The 14,470-nt window shown below is 43.4% G+C and overlaps 1 protein-coding gene across 3 annotated transcripts in view; it reads left to right on the top strand.

Moving 5' to 3' along the window:
- Window positions 1–14,470, top strand: part of LOC124618429 — a 153,432-nt gene that overhangs the window by 105,422 nt on the left and 33,540 nt on the right. For all 3 annotated transcript variants that reach the window (XR_006980050.1, XR_006980049.1, XM_047145348.1), the window contains exon 2: window positions 11,054–11,418. Coding sequence is in view for 1 of the 3 variants with exons in the window: in XM_047145348.1 (XP_047001304.1) it covers window positions 11,054–11,418 (365 nt within the window). In the remaining 2 variants the exon portion in view is untranslated. The remainder of the gene's footprint in view (window positions 1–11,053; window positions 11,419–14,470) is intronic.

The following is a 14,470-nucleotide window of genomic DNA, read 5'->3' on the forward strand; positions in this document are numbered from 1 at the left end:
GGTGTCTCACCTTCCGGATATACTCGGCCAATTAAGCTGCACGTCTAAAACCGTGTCAGTGTGCCAACGGGCCGCAGCGACAACATAGCGATCACTTTCGCACGAGTTGGCGCTGCCATCGGTGTAAGACGTAGACAACAGTCCCTGGCGAGGAACGACAGTGACACGCCGATGACCGGCGAATTGTGCAAGGGAGGGTAAGAGCGCTGCTTAGTCACGGAGATTGCAAATAAACCGTGACGCACAAACAGGAATAGACCAAATATTTCATAATAGATCAGACCCTTGCGCTACTGTCGTAATACTCACTCAGTAAACTTAAAGATTAGGGTGTAAGGTTCGGTTGGCGAGGTCATTAGAGACGGGCCCCAACTCGGACTGAGGAAGGACGGGGTGTCTAATCGGCCGTGCCAATTCAAAGGAACCAACTCGGCGGGGAAGATCAGTTTGGGTTCCGTAGAAATGTTGGAACACGTGAGGCAATACTGACCCTACGACTTATCTTAGAAGAAAGACTAAGGAAAGGCAAACCTACGTTTCTAGCGTTTGTAGACTTAGAGAAAGCTTTTGACAATGTTGACTAAAACACTCTCTTTCAAATTCTAAAGGAGGCAGGGGTAAAATACAGGGAGCGAAAGGCTATTTACAATTTGTACAGAAACCAGATGGCAGTTATAAATTCAGTATCTCTTCTGTTACCCAAGGATTTCTACTAGCCCTCGTCTTTTTACCTACTTGATCCTCTGCTGCCTTCACTATTTCATCCCTCAGAGCTACCCATTCTTCTTCTACTGTATTTGTTTCCCCCATTCCTGTCAATTGTTCCCTTATGGTCTCCCCGAAACTCTGTACAACCTCTGGTTCTTTCAGTTTATCCAGGTCCCATCTCCTTAAATTCCCACCTTTTTGCAGTTTCTTCAGTTTTAATCTACAGTACATAACCAATAGATTGCAGTTAGAGTCCGCATCTGCTCCTGGAAATGTCTTACAATTTAAAACCTGGTTCCTAAATCTCTGTCTTACCCTTATATAATCCGTCTGAAACCTTCTAGTATCTCCAGGGTTCTTCCATGAATACAGCCTTCTTTCATGATTCTTGAACCAAGTGTTAGCTATGATGAAGTTATGCTTTGTGCAAAATTCTACCAGGTGGCTTCCTCTTTCATTTCTTAGCCCCAATCCATATTCACCTACTACGTTTCCTTCTCTTCCTTTTCCTACTGTCGAATTCCAGTCACCCATGATTATTAAATTTTCGTCTCCCTTCACTACCTGAATAATTTCTTTTATCTCATCATACATTTCATCAATTTCTTCACCATCTGCAGAGCTAGTTGGCATATAAACTTGTACTACTGTGGTAGGCGTGGGTTTCGTGTCTATCTTGGCCACAATAAGGCGTTCACTATGCTGTTTGCAGTAGCTTACCCGCACTGTCATTTTCCTATTCATTATTAAAGCTAATCCTGCATTACCCCTATTTGATTTTGTATTTATAACCCTGTATTCACCTGACCAGAAGTCTTGTTCCTCCTGCCACCGAACTTCACTAATTCCCACTACATCTAACTTTCACCTATCCATTTCCCTTTTTAAATATTCTAACCTACCTGCCCGATTAAGGGATCTGACATTACACACTCTGATCCGTAGAACGCCAGTTTTCTTTCTATAGAGTATTAGGCATAGTAATGTGTTGCTTTTTTTGTGTGTTCATGTTTTTGCCCACTCCCTGTTTGTGTGGTATTTGTTAAGTCAGGTTTTTTGTTTGTATTTGAGATATTTGTCCTTTATTACTTATGTTTCTTCGTGATCTTAAGTTGGTTCATGCAATCAAGAAATTTTCTTAGTTTGCTTTATATTTGAAGTGAACGCATTTATCTTAGGTAATACTTTAGCATATTATACCTTGCGATACCATTGTTCCGATGTTATATGGATGTTCATACAAAATATTGTGTCGTATCTGGTCTCGGGAAATCCCTGGCTGTACTGTAGTATACGGCTAATGATAGAGAATACACGAGTATATTTTTTTACCAGAACAGTTGCACCCAGGGCTTTTGTTAGGACCACTTGCCGACTTCGAAAGGAGAGAATAATGCAGATAAAGATAAAACAAATGTGGCCGAGTGGCTTGTACGAGTGAAGTTCTGTGGTATGATAGGTCAGAGGTCAGAGGTCAGAGGGGCGACGGGCAGACGTATCATTAACGCGCGCGCCTGCTTTCTGCGAATACCTCGCGTGATGTGTCGGTCAGTTTATTTCCATCAGTGACGCTATCCCAAAGGATTTCAGCTGGCGCCAGATCGCGTCCGGAGCCACGGTTAATAACGTCCCGCGGCCATGACGTCACAGAACGGCTGCACTGTTTGAACTCGCCATCCTTGGAGTTATTTGATCGCGGCTACTTTCAAATCGCTTGTGGTAGTTACCGAAGGCCGAAAGGGATATTTTAGCAGCCTATAAGCGATTAATAAAATGCGCGCCTCCTCTTTCCACTCCTAAGGTCATGGTATCACTTAGCCTTGCCTTCTAAAAACTGACATTTTCACTTAGCCTTGCCTTGTAAAAATTTGCATTACATAATGCGGGGATTAAGGAAAGGCAAACCTACATTTATATCATTTGTAGACTTAGAGAAAGCTTTTGACAATGTTGACTGGAATACTCATTCAAATTCTGAAGGTGGCAAGGGAACGAAGGGCTATTTACAATTTGTACAGAAACCAGGTGACAGTTATAAGAGTCGAGGGGCATGAAAGAGAAGCAGTGGTTGGGAAGGGAGTGAGACAGGGTTGTAGCCTCTCCCCGATGCTATTCAATCTGTATATTGAGCATGCAGTAAATGATACAAAAGAAAAATTCGGAGTAGGTATTAAAATCCATGGAGAAGAAATAAAAACTTTTGAGGTTCGCCGATGACATTGTAATTCTGTCAGAGACAGCAAAGGACTTGGAAGAGCAGTTGAACGGAGTGGACAGTGTCTTGAAAGGAGGATATAAGATAAACATCAACAAAAGCAAAACGAGGATAATGGAATGTAGTCGAGTTAAATCGGATGATGCTGAGGGAATTAAATTAGGAAATGAGACACTTCGAGTAGTAAAGGAGTTTTGCTATTTGGGAAGCAAAATAACTAATGATGGTCGAAGTAGAGAGGATATAAAATGTAGACTGGCAATGGCAAGGAAAGCGTTTCTGAAGAAGAGAAATTTGTTAACATTGAGTATAGATTTAAGTGTCGGGAAGTCGTTTCTGAAAATATTGGTATGGAGTGTAGCCATGTATGGAAGTGAAACGTGGACGATAAATAGTTTGGACAAGAAGAAAAATGGTTCAAATGGCTCTGAGCACAATGGGACTCAACTGCTGAGGTCATTAGTCCCCTAGAACTCAGAACTAGTTAAACCTAACTAACCTAAGGACATCACACACATCCATGCCCGTAGCAGGATTCGAACCTGCGACCGTAGCGGTCTCGCGGTTCCAGACTGCAGCGCCAGAACCGCGCGACCACTTCGGCCGGCTGGACAAGAAGAGAATAGAAGCTTTCGAAATGTGGTGCTACAGAAGAATGCTGAAGATTAGATGGGTAGATCACATAACTAATGAGGAGGTGTTGAATAGAATTGAGGAGGAGTTCGTGGCACAACTTGACTAGAAGTAGGGATCAGTTGGTAGGACATGTTCTGAGGCATCAAGGGATCACCAATTTAGTATTGGAGAACAGCGTGGAGGGTAAAAATCGTAGAGGAGACCAAGAGGTGAATACACTAAGCAGATTCAGAAGGATGTAGGTTGCTGTAGTTACTGGGAGATGAAGAAGCTTGCACAGGATAGAGTAGCATGGAGAGCTGCATCAAACCAGTCTCAGGACTGAAGACCACAACAACGACAGAAATGCGGTGCAATAAAATCGGGTGTAATGCAGCATCAGTTCTCGTTTATCCCGCGCTGTTTCGGTGGGCATGTACTCGTCTTTTATCTTCAGAGCATGTATGCAGCGTATACTCGGCCTGGAAGGAAAATCGACACTGGCCGGGCACACATCAACTCAGGACACACATCTGGAAGGAAGGAGATGGGAACGTCAGGACAGCATGCATTTCTTGAGCGAGCGACCGGGCACATAAATATAGAGCCAAGCGGCGGTTAAATGGATATGAACTGTCCGTTGCGGTGATTTAGTTATTTTTTGTGGAGAGTGTGGCGAATTTTCTGACGTACGCAAAAAAATTTATCTTATAGTTACCGAATTACGACACTTACTTTACTGCCACAAACCAATGGTCCCGGGTCAGGAGAAGACGTCACACTAACGCCTGCTGTATTATACCAAATGTAAGCAAATACGTGACTCAGGTGCCGTCCCTCTGTTTATCAGAGCGCTTGAAGCCCATCTGCCTGTGCTCTGCTGTCGTAGCGACCAAATAACTTGTATGTGAAGCTATTCAGACTTGCATTATGTTCACGACAGGCGGAAACGTCGGTACAATGCTCTATTACGATGATGGGCGGCAAACTGTTGGAGCAGCGGTACGGCTTTATGCTGAAAGGTGTCCTGACCGTGCCTCTCGATTTGTATTTGCCAATATTATTAAAAGAATCAAAAAACTGGAAGTATGAAAAATAAAATACGCCAACAAAAAAAGAACAGTGACTGACGAGAAAATGCAACTAACATTTTCGCAGGGGTACCACACAATCTACGTGTCACTACGAGGCAGCTTGAATTTTCGAGTGGGATTAGACACAGTGTACTGCGAATACTACATTCCAACGCTTTTCGTCCTTACTAAATTTCGCTCCGCCGACAGTTTCATGGCAATGGTTTTAAAAAATAGTTTATATTTCTCCGACTGGTGTTTACGAAAACTCCACAGTGATGGGGTGTTTCTAGCATTAATTTTATCTGCAGATGAACCATCGTTTGCAAACCACGGGCATATCAGTTTTCGCAAAATGCACTGCTGGTTAGTGAAAATTCCACGCTGACTGTAGGAAGTGGATAAAACAACGATGGAACACTTTAGGCAGCCGCTATCTAGGATTCCTTACACATTTGTTGCTGCAGATCCCAGTGAACACAAGGAAACCTGTTTGGTGTCAACATGATAGCTGTGGCCGGACTGTGTGGCCGAGCGGTTCTAGGCGCTTCAGTCTGGAACTGCGCGACCGCTACGGTCGCAGGTCCGAATCCTGCCTCGAGCACGGATGTGTGTGATGTGCTTAGGTTAGTTAGGTTTAAGTAGTTCTAAGTTCTAAGGGACTGATGACCTCAGATGTTAAGTCCCATAGTGCTCAGAGCCATTTTTTGATAGCTCTGCCGCCCATTCCGTAGAAATTACAGACCACGTGAACAGAATATGTTTCGCTGTAGGTATTTTTTGATACAGTAAAGACACTGATAATCTATTTTCACTTTGAGAAAACGTGGGCATATAAAATAGCGAACAGCATGTATCGTAATCTTGTACAGGTATCAAATTAGTTTTCTTTTTGTATATGTATATGCTGTTTTCTGGATTCGGAAAAATGGCGGCGGAAACAGTTGCAGGGCAAACGGCCGAAACCGATGACTTCTTTAGCTGAATTGACTGGTTTGAACAGCTGCAACATTTCCGCTGCCGCCGAAAACGATTTACTGACAGGTACTCCATCGTTATAATTTTTGTGCAGGGCCGGATCGGGGTGGGGTGGGGGGCAAAGCAGTGTATCTGCCCCCAGGGGCAAATTCAGGAGGCGCCAAATTCAAATTCGGGGGCAATTTCAGGAGGCGTCAAATCCAAATTCTTGAAGAAAACACCCTTGTTTCACAAAGCGCCTACCATCCAGTCTATCGATTATTCATGTGTTTTTGAAACGCATCCCTGCTGATTTTTGTACATTTTTGAACACATTCTAAGTTGATTTCTGAACGAATCATAAGTTGGTTTTTGAATGCTTGCATAGTGTACGTGATGTCTCTGCCAGAATAAAGAACTCACCCGCAGACAAAATGGTACAGGGCTATACGAGCTGAGCCGAAATAACAAAGCAGTTAAGTCCCATAAGATTTCACACACATTGGAACATTGGAACATTGGAAATAACAAAGAATACCAATAGCTGTTTTTTTTTTTATATGGTTGATTGGGTGTGCGAATGACAAGCGTTGTTATAATTATTAGCGAAATTCACAGATTCAGACCAACAGAGTGGAAATAAATGATTAAGACGAATAACAGGTAAGAAAGATTACATATTGTCTTCTCATTGTATCCAAGAAAACAAAATTTCGACAGAAAATTTTTGCCAGATCGCTACATTACTAAGGCCAGTTGTACAATCCCCAATTAGCAGCCGCTTAAGTTCTATTCTCGGAATAGCGAAAAACGCATTGTACGAAAGTGTAATAATGTCTAACCGGAGAATAAACGCGGGATAAACCGGTGATTCTGGCAGGGTTAGCGAAGTTGACCGATGAATTAGTGGTGACAAGATTGGTTGTTAGAACGAGGGAGCAGAGGAAAGGGGACATCATACAGGTTATATGGAAGAACATGACGATTCCAAATTTATAGAAAAATCTCGTACTACTGCTACTACTTTTCGATCTCATGCTTGAGAAACTGGAGCATATGAATGAAAAGAGAAACTGTTACCAAACGTAAAACTTTTTACTTGTAACAGGCCTATTGGCATTTGATATTGGTACTTCGTGAATTATTTTCTGTCGTGTTATTCGTGTAAATGAGGTACATGAAAATGACCATTCGTGTCAAAACAGTCTCGTTTATTTGGCGCGTGTTACAATTGCTCCAATATTAGAAAGGCCTAATTCATTACTGTATGGTGTTTTTTAGCCCTTTTTCCACGTGCCTGTTTTTAGCTGTCTCCTATTCTGTCCATTGGGACTGACGCATAGACTTTTAACTCCACTCTCTGTTCGTGTTCTCTGTTTTTGGCTTGGGCGCGTATGACCCCAGCTGTTTTTCGCACCCTAAAGTAAAACAAAACAAACAAACTGTGACAAAATAGACGTGTAATCAAATCGTGAAACCACATCACTCATGGTTACTATTCGTATTAATAGCTTTTTCAGTATTAGCCTACACCATTTTGATTTTTCATTTAACAAAGCGTTTGACGAACCTTGATGATAGATTCTTTCGCCGAAAGGAAGGCACGCAGTGTCTAGCCGTGGCAAGATTAGAGAAAAATGATGGAACCTAAAGATTGAACAAATGTGTACTGTCTCGATTATCTCTTGTCTTTACTGGTTTTATGTTTCCTATATTTAAATTTATGTCACGCAAAAGAGAACGTTGTTAAGTAATAGGCAATGAATAATGCAGATTTTCTGAGGAGTTCTTATTCTCTCAGTCACAAATAATTCCACCCAGTATTAATTTGAGTTTTCTGTAAGGGGGGGGGGGGCTGAGACTGGCCGACTGGGAGCGGGGGCGGCGGAGGGCAAATGATTCTGGAGATCAGACGTTCCTCCGTCCATGGCACAAGACCGCCCACACCACCAACCTATGGAATCATCATAGATCCGGGGCTGCCCTTGTGGCCTCGCTCTAAATGATTCTGGAGATCAGACGTTCCTCCATCCGTGGCACAAGACCGCCCACACCACCAACCTATGGAATCATCGTAGATCCGGGGCTGCCCTTGTGGCATCGCTCTAAATGATTCTGGAGATCAGACGTTCCTCTGTCCGTGGCACAAGACCGCCCACACCACCAACCTATGGCTTGAAACTTCCTGGGAGATTGAAACCTCGTGACAGATGGGACAGTTTTTTCAGCTGCGCGCCGGCTCGGAATCATCGTAGATCCGGGGCTGCCCCTGTGGCATCGCTCTAAATGATTCTGGAGATCAGACGTTCCTCCGTCCATGGCACAAGACCGCCCACACCACCAACCTATGGAATCATCGTAGATCCGGGGCTGCCCTTGTGGCCTCGCTCTAAATGATTCTGGAGATCAGACGTTCCTCCATCCGTGGCACAAGACCGCCCACACCACCAACCTATGGAATCATCGTAGATCCGGGGCTGCCTTTGTGGCATCGCTCTAAATGATTCTGGAGATCAGACGTTCCTCTGTCCGTGGCACATGACCACCCACACCACCAACCTATGGCTTGAAACTTCCTGGGAGATTGAAACCTTGTGACAGATGGGACAGTTTTTTCAGCTGCGCGCCGGCTCGGAATCATCGTAGATCCGGGACTGCCCCTGTGGCATCGCTCTAAATGATTCTGGAGATCAGACGTTCCTCCGTCCATGGCACAAGACCGCCCACACCACCAACCTATGGAATCATCGTAGATCCGGGGCTGCCCTTGTGGCCTCGCTCTAAATGATTCTGGAGATCAGACGTTCCTCTGTCCGTGGCACAAGACCGCCCACACCACCAACCTATGGCTTGAAACTTCCTGGGAGATTGAAACCTTGTGACAGATGGGACAGTTTTTTCAGCTGCGCGCCGGCTCGGAATCATCGTAGATCCGGGGCTGCCCCTGTGGCATCGCTCTAAATGATTCTGGAGATCAGACGTTCCTCCGTCCATGGCACAAGACCGCCCACACCACCAACCTATGGAATCATCGTAGATCCGGGGCTGCCCTTGTGGCCTCGCTCTAAATGATTCTGGAGATCAGACGTTCCTCCATCCGTGGCACAAGACCGCCCACACCACCAACCTATGGAATCATCGTAGATCCGGGGCTGCCTTTGTGGCATCGCTCTAAATGATTCTGGAGATCAGACGTTCCTCTGTCCGTGGCACAAGACCGCCCACACCACCAACCTATGGCTTGAAACTTCCTGGGAGATTGAAACCTTGTGACAAATGGGACAGTTTTTTCAGCTCCCACCATAGTTTCAAATCGGCGCACACTCTTCCTACCTATGATTTGTTTTAATATTCCACTCTTTCAAAAAAACCTCCCACACGCCAAGTTTCAGTTGCGACCTACCTAATAAATAAATATATATATATATATATATATTTTCCAATTGCAAATGTAATAATGTTATCAGATGCACCATTTTGAAAGAAAAATTCATGAATCCATTTAAGCTCCAACGCACCTGCTTCTTTGTAAGACACCCTCCTTCCACAGAAACTTCGTCGTCCAGTCCTGTTCTTGACGCTCATACTCCATGCTGCGCGCTCACATAGTGACAATAGTCGCGAAAATGGGCTGTTGTCTGCAGGGATTACACTTCTAGTGATTTTCGTGCCACCTACCATTAGACCAAGGTTCAGGGTGACCTGAAAATCTGCTAGCATTTGAAAATTCAATACTTCACGAAATAATCTAGGTAGGGAGGTAAAAATTGCCACATGCGCTTGAAATGACATGGGGGTTATGTTGAAACCAAAAACAAGTGCACAAAATGACCAACAGATGACGCTTCATATGACACAAAAGCAATAATTTGCATAACAATTGATTTTGAGCAAAGACAAAGTTCTTTATAACGAGTGTCCAACATGTCGGCCGTCATTCATCATGAGTACCTGTAGTATATCAGTAGGTATGGTGAGAAGTTGCTGTCGGATGTTGTCTTTCGCCATCTATAATGAGGACAGATTATTGCAGTAGACTTGAGACTTCAAGTAACCCCACAACCAGTAGTCATAATGTTTGAGGTCTGGAGACCTGGGAGGCCAAGAATGACAGAAGTGGCAGATCAGCACACGATTCTAGCCAAATGATGTGCGCAAGAGATTTTTCACATGTGTAGCAATATGGGGTGGAACCTCATCCTGCATAAAAGTCGTACCGTCCAACAGGTGTTTTTCAGGCAGGCTAGGGATGATGCGATTCCTGTAATGTATCAGCGGACCTCGCACCTGTCACGCAGACGGTGTGAAAAGCAGCACCCTGCTTTTCCACAGAGAGATTCTATCACGACTGATGTGGTAAATCCACACCACACCTACACTGCCTCCTCAAGCAGTAGGGTTTCCACAACAGTTGTAGGACATATGGTAGCCCAATTCTGCATTTGTGGGTGGTGGCAGCCCCTCAGAGTGTGAAATGGACTTCATTGGTCCACAACATGTTCGACGACCAATCGTCATCTTTCCCCATTTTTCTTTTTAAGTGCCCACACCACAAATGCTCCATGTGTCACAAAATCGATGGCCAACAGTTCATGATGATGGTGAATTTTGTACAGATCTCTTTGGAGGGTATGCCTTAGTGCTCCCCAAACAGTGGTACATGGAATGGCAGTAAGATGTGCGACTTCCCGAGGGCTTACTTCACCCCGCAGAAACGAAGTCTTCATTTTGTCCTGAACTGTCTGAGCAGCAGTAGTACGTGTGCTTGGTTGCCCACTACGGTGTTGATCGTCTAGACATCCCCTGGCTTCACAGGACCTTTACCCATTCAGATACCCTCCTTATGATGACAGGATCAAAAACCTATAGTAGCTGATTCTCCATTCTGATAGTAAAGCTTCACCAAAAGTGCTGGTGCTTATGACTCCCTCTCTCACTACAGCTCATTTTATACTCGAGTCTCATGCTGCGTCACTGGTGTGTTGCTGTCCAGCGCCATCTGTTTGCCGGTTTATGCATTCATTTTTCGTTCCAGTAAAACTCCTTGTCAATTCAGGCATGTGTATAAAGTTTTACCTCTCTGCCTACATTATTCTGTGAATTAGTGCATTTTCAAGTGTTAACTGACTTTTGGATCACTCTGTACTACATATTTGCAACTGTGATGACTAGTCAAATGCCCCACAATGAATGACGGGAAAAAATAAAGCATAAATCAATATGGAACACCTCTCGTATATCAGAACATGAAATGTCAATGTGTGTTCATTGTCTCTCGCCAAACAACCACTCCGCACGTTTCCTGCAGATACCTATGAGAGTTCTGCAGGTAGCTGGAGGGAGGAGCATTATTCGGAACTGAGACTAACTTGCCAGTTAAGCTGATCCATTGACCTGCTCTACCATCCATTCCCAAAGAGACTGTGCATGGCATACATGAAAAAGTGTCAGTTGGTGAATTGAAATGTATCATTGTGTGTTGCAGGACTGAAGGACATCGGCTCAAAGCTGACCTCCACAGTAGAGCAGACTGTGGAATCGAAGAAGTCAGAGTTGGAGCGCATCAGTGCGGAAAAGAAGCAGGCAGCAGCAGCACTTCTTGAGGAGCAGAGCAAGAAGACGGGTGACCTGCTTTGGCAGACCAAGAGTGAGCTAGAGAGCGCAGTCATCGGCACCGCCACCTCCGCTGCCAAAGCCGCCGCAACCTCTGCCACCACAGCCACCAAAACTGCCAAGCAGCAGGCCGTCGACGCTTTTGAGGCCACCATGGCTGATGCCGAAAAGACGGTCGACAGCACCCTCAAAACCGCCTCCACTACCATCGACTCAAAGGTCGACGAGGCTGGCAAGGTACTTGCGTTGCCCCTTTTATTCAAATAGCTGGACTAACGGTGTCTTTGTGGAGCCTTCGATATTGCTTAGCAACTAGCGACCAAATGTTCAGCTTTCAACGTAAGCTAGACCTTGAATTACACTATAGATCAGTTTGTCAGCACAAGTTTTGTGTTAAACGTTTGGAATTATCCAACTCACAATTAAATTTCCACATTTCAACTACAGTGCACCTCGTGCTGTGCTACAGATCATCAGTCAGTCAGTCACAATTTAACAATTTAAAAAAAATTGTAGGTGCCAAAATATAGTCAGTGTTCTGTTATCTTTCTGTTTGTGCATGTATGTTGTCACACACCATAGTATCATTACAACATATTGAGAGACAAACATCCAGTATTGGTAGGTCCAATTGACCTGTCTCTTTAATATTCTCTAGAGATTTTCTCTTAAAGTGTCTCAAATATTATGATGTTAATGGATGAAACTGAGCATCTCTCAAAGAATCAGCACCAATTCAAGAAAAACCTTTTATGTGAAACACAGCTTCATTTGAAACTTCTGGCAGATTAAAACTGTGTGTCAAACTGCATTGCTCTTTGCCAGTAGTGCTCTTATTGATGTACCTATCCGAGTATGACTTCAGAGGGACAGTCACAGCTTTACTTCTGTCAGTAGCTGTCTTCTGCTTCCCAAACTTCACAGAAGCTCCACTGCAATTTGTTGCTGGACTAACACACATGTGAAGCTTGAAAAGTATCAGAGAGGTACCAGCAGAAATGAAGCTGTGAGGGCAGGTTGTGGAACGTACCTGCCTAACCCAGTCAGCAAGAGCATTGCCCAAAAAAGGCAAGGTATTGGGCTTGAGACACCATGTGGCACACAGTTCTAATCTACCAGGATGTTTCAAAACAGCACAAACTCTGTAACGAGTGAAGGATTTATTCTGTGCAGCTTGCTATATTCTTAAACGATTTCTTGTAGGCTTCAGGTGCAGGTAAACAGGTAGATTCCATCTTCCTAGATTTCCTAAAAGTGTATGACACTACACCACACTGCCAACTACTAACCAAAATACGGTCAGGCACAGTGTCTTTGGACATGTGACTGAGTCAGTGAATGTTTGAATAACAGAACCTAGTACTTTATAAAAGATGGCGAGTGTTCTACAGAAACTAAAGTAAGAGAAGATGTGTCCCAAGGTAGCATAATAGGACCTCTAATGTTCTCTGAATACATAATTTATCGGAGAGGGTTAGCAGCAATATAAGACTGTTCACTGACAGTGCTGTTGTATACAGGAAATTAACATTGATGGATGATCATGAGGAAATGCAGAAATATTTGTACAAAACTTCCACTTGGTGCAATAAATGGCGGCTCTCTTTAAATGTGGATAAATTTAAGATAATGCCTACAGCAAAGAGGAATGGCCCAATAGATGCAGTTAAAGATCTTGAGCATGTGACATTGTGTATCTATGCTGGAGTAATATTAAAAAACAATATCAAATGGGACGATCATGTGAAATGAATGTAAGTGAAGGCAAATAGAAGCCTTAGATTTCTTAAAAGGGGGCAACCAGTTCTAAAAGTATTATTCCAGAGTTTAATATCCTAGTAGTCATGAGAAGAGACATCTAATAAATTCAGCAACTTGCTGCTATGATTTTAACAGGTCTGCATATAGCCCTTATAAAAGTGTAATAGAGATGCTTGGGAAGGTTGGTGGAGTATAGTAGGTAGCTGTACTCACTCAAAAAATTCAGAATGAATTAAATACCCACACTGGATTTGAGGGAATATACAAAGAGGTGATAAAAAAATTTCTGTTTGAAGGCTGTACCATCCTGAATCATTATGCCAGTCATGCAAAATCGCCATGAGCATTGTGGCAATCATCCCAACGATGCACCAAGTTGAAGATACTCATATAGTAAAACACCATGTCGTGCTGCATGAAGCAATCTGTAACTGACTGCTACACATCTTAGTCTGACAGGAATTGTTTTGACCCTTTAAGCCCTTTTTTAAGGGACTGAAAGCATGATAATCGCATAGGGAGAGATCGGAACTATAGGTCAGGTGCTTGACAGTTTCCCACTTGACTGTAATAACTTCTGTGTTCTGACATTTTCAGTGTGAGAATATGTGTTGTCATGAAGCAGCAGCACCCTTTGTTGCAGTTTTCCCAGACGTTTCATGTTCCCCTAGACACATTCTCGATTTTCTGCTGGATGTCTACCAGTGTTTGTTCATCAGCAACCAAGAAAAGAATAACAGGCAATTTGGCAATAATGTCACCATTGTTCTCATTTCTGCATTTACCTCACACACGTTGCAAAGACACGAATGCCACCTAATACCTTGCCCACACATCGGTGCTTATATATCCAATCAGAGTTGTGCTATGTTGCATATAACCTGCAGCAGTGCCCTCAAATGGAAACTTTTTGATTGCCCCTTATATGTACACCGAGAGAACATCTGTGCTAACTTCAATCACAATGCCATACTTACACTTAAAAAAGGAAGGAGGAGAAGGGGCACAGAGGTGTGCTATATTTCGTTTTTTATCAGTTTATTTATTTTGCAGAAATCAGATGCTTATTCTGAGCATGTTCCATAAACAAGCAGTAAAAGCCATTTTTCAGACTAATAAGCACTTATTGGATGACACATAGACTTAGTGAAATTATTCTCTGTCGGACAGTGTTTGTCTTTAGCCACAGCTAGTCGATTTTCCAGTGCACTTATAGCATAAGAATATCAGTGAACATATGTCTTTTCTTCAATATTTGTATTGCGCTATTACCAAATTGTCCCAGTGAGTCAAGAATCATTAGAAAGTAAGTGTCTGTCTATAATAGGAGAACAGTGCTGTATCTCAACTTTCCTTTTCATTGTGAAATGTATCACTGTAGAAACACTCAAAATGGTCCTGGATAGATTGGTACTGAGAGGCAGTTAGGCACAGAATACAGAAGAGACTTCTGCACCATCTTTGAAACCAGTGAGCCTTGCCACCTTTAATGGTGAATCTGTTGAGGCAGCAGACGGTGAAAGTCATA

The sequence above is a fragment of the Schistocerca americana genome, chromosome 1, assembly GCF_021461395.2.
Source record: "Schistocerca americana isolate TAMUIC-IGC-003095 chromosome 1, iqSchAmer2.1, whole genome shotgun sequence".
NCBI classification, from domain to species: Eukaryota; Metazoa; Arthropoda; class Insecta; order Orthoptera; family Acrididae; genus Schistocerca; species Schistocerca americana.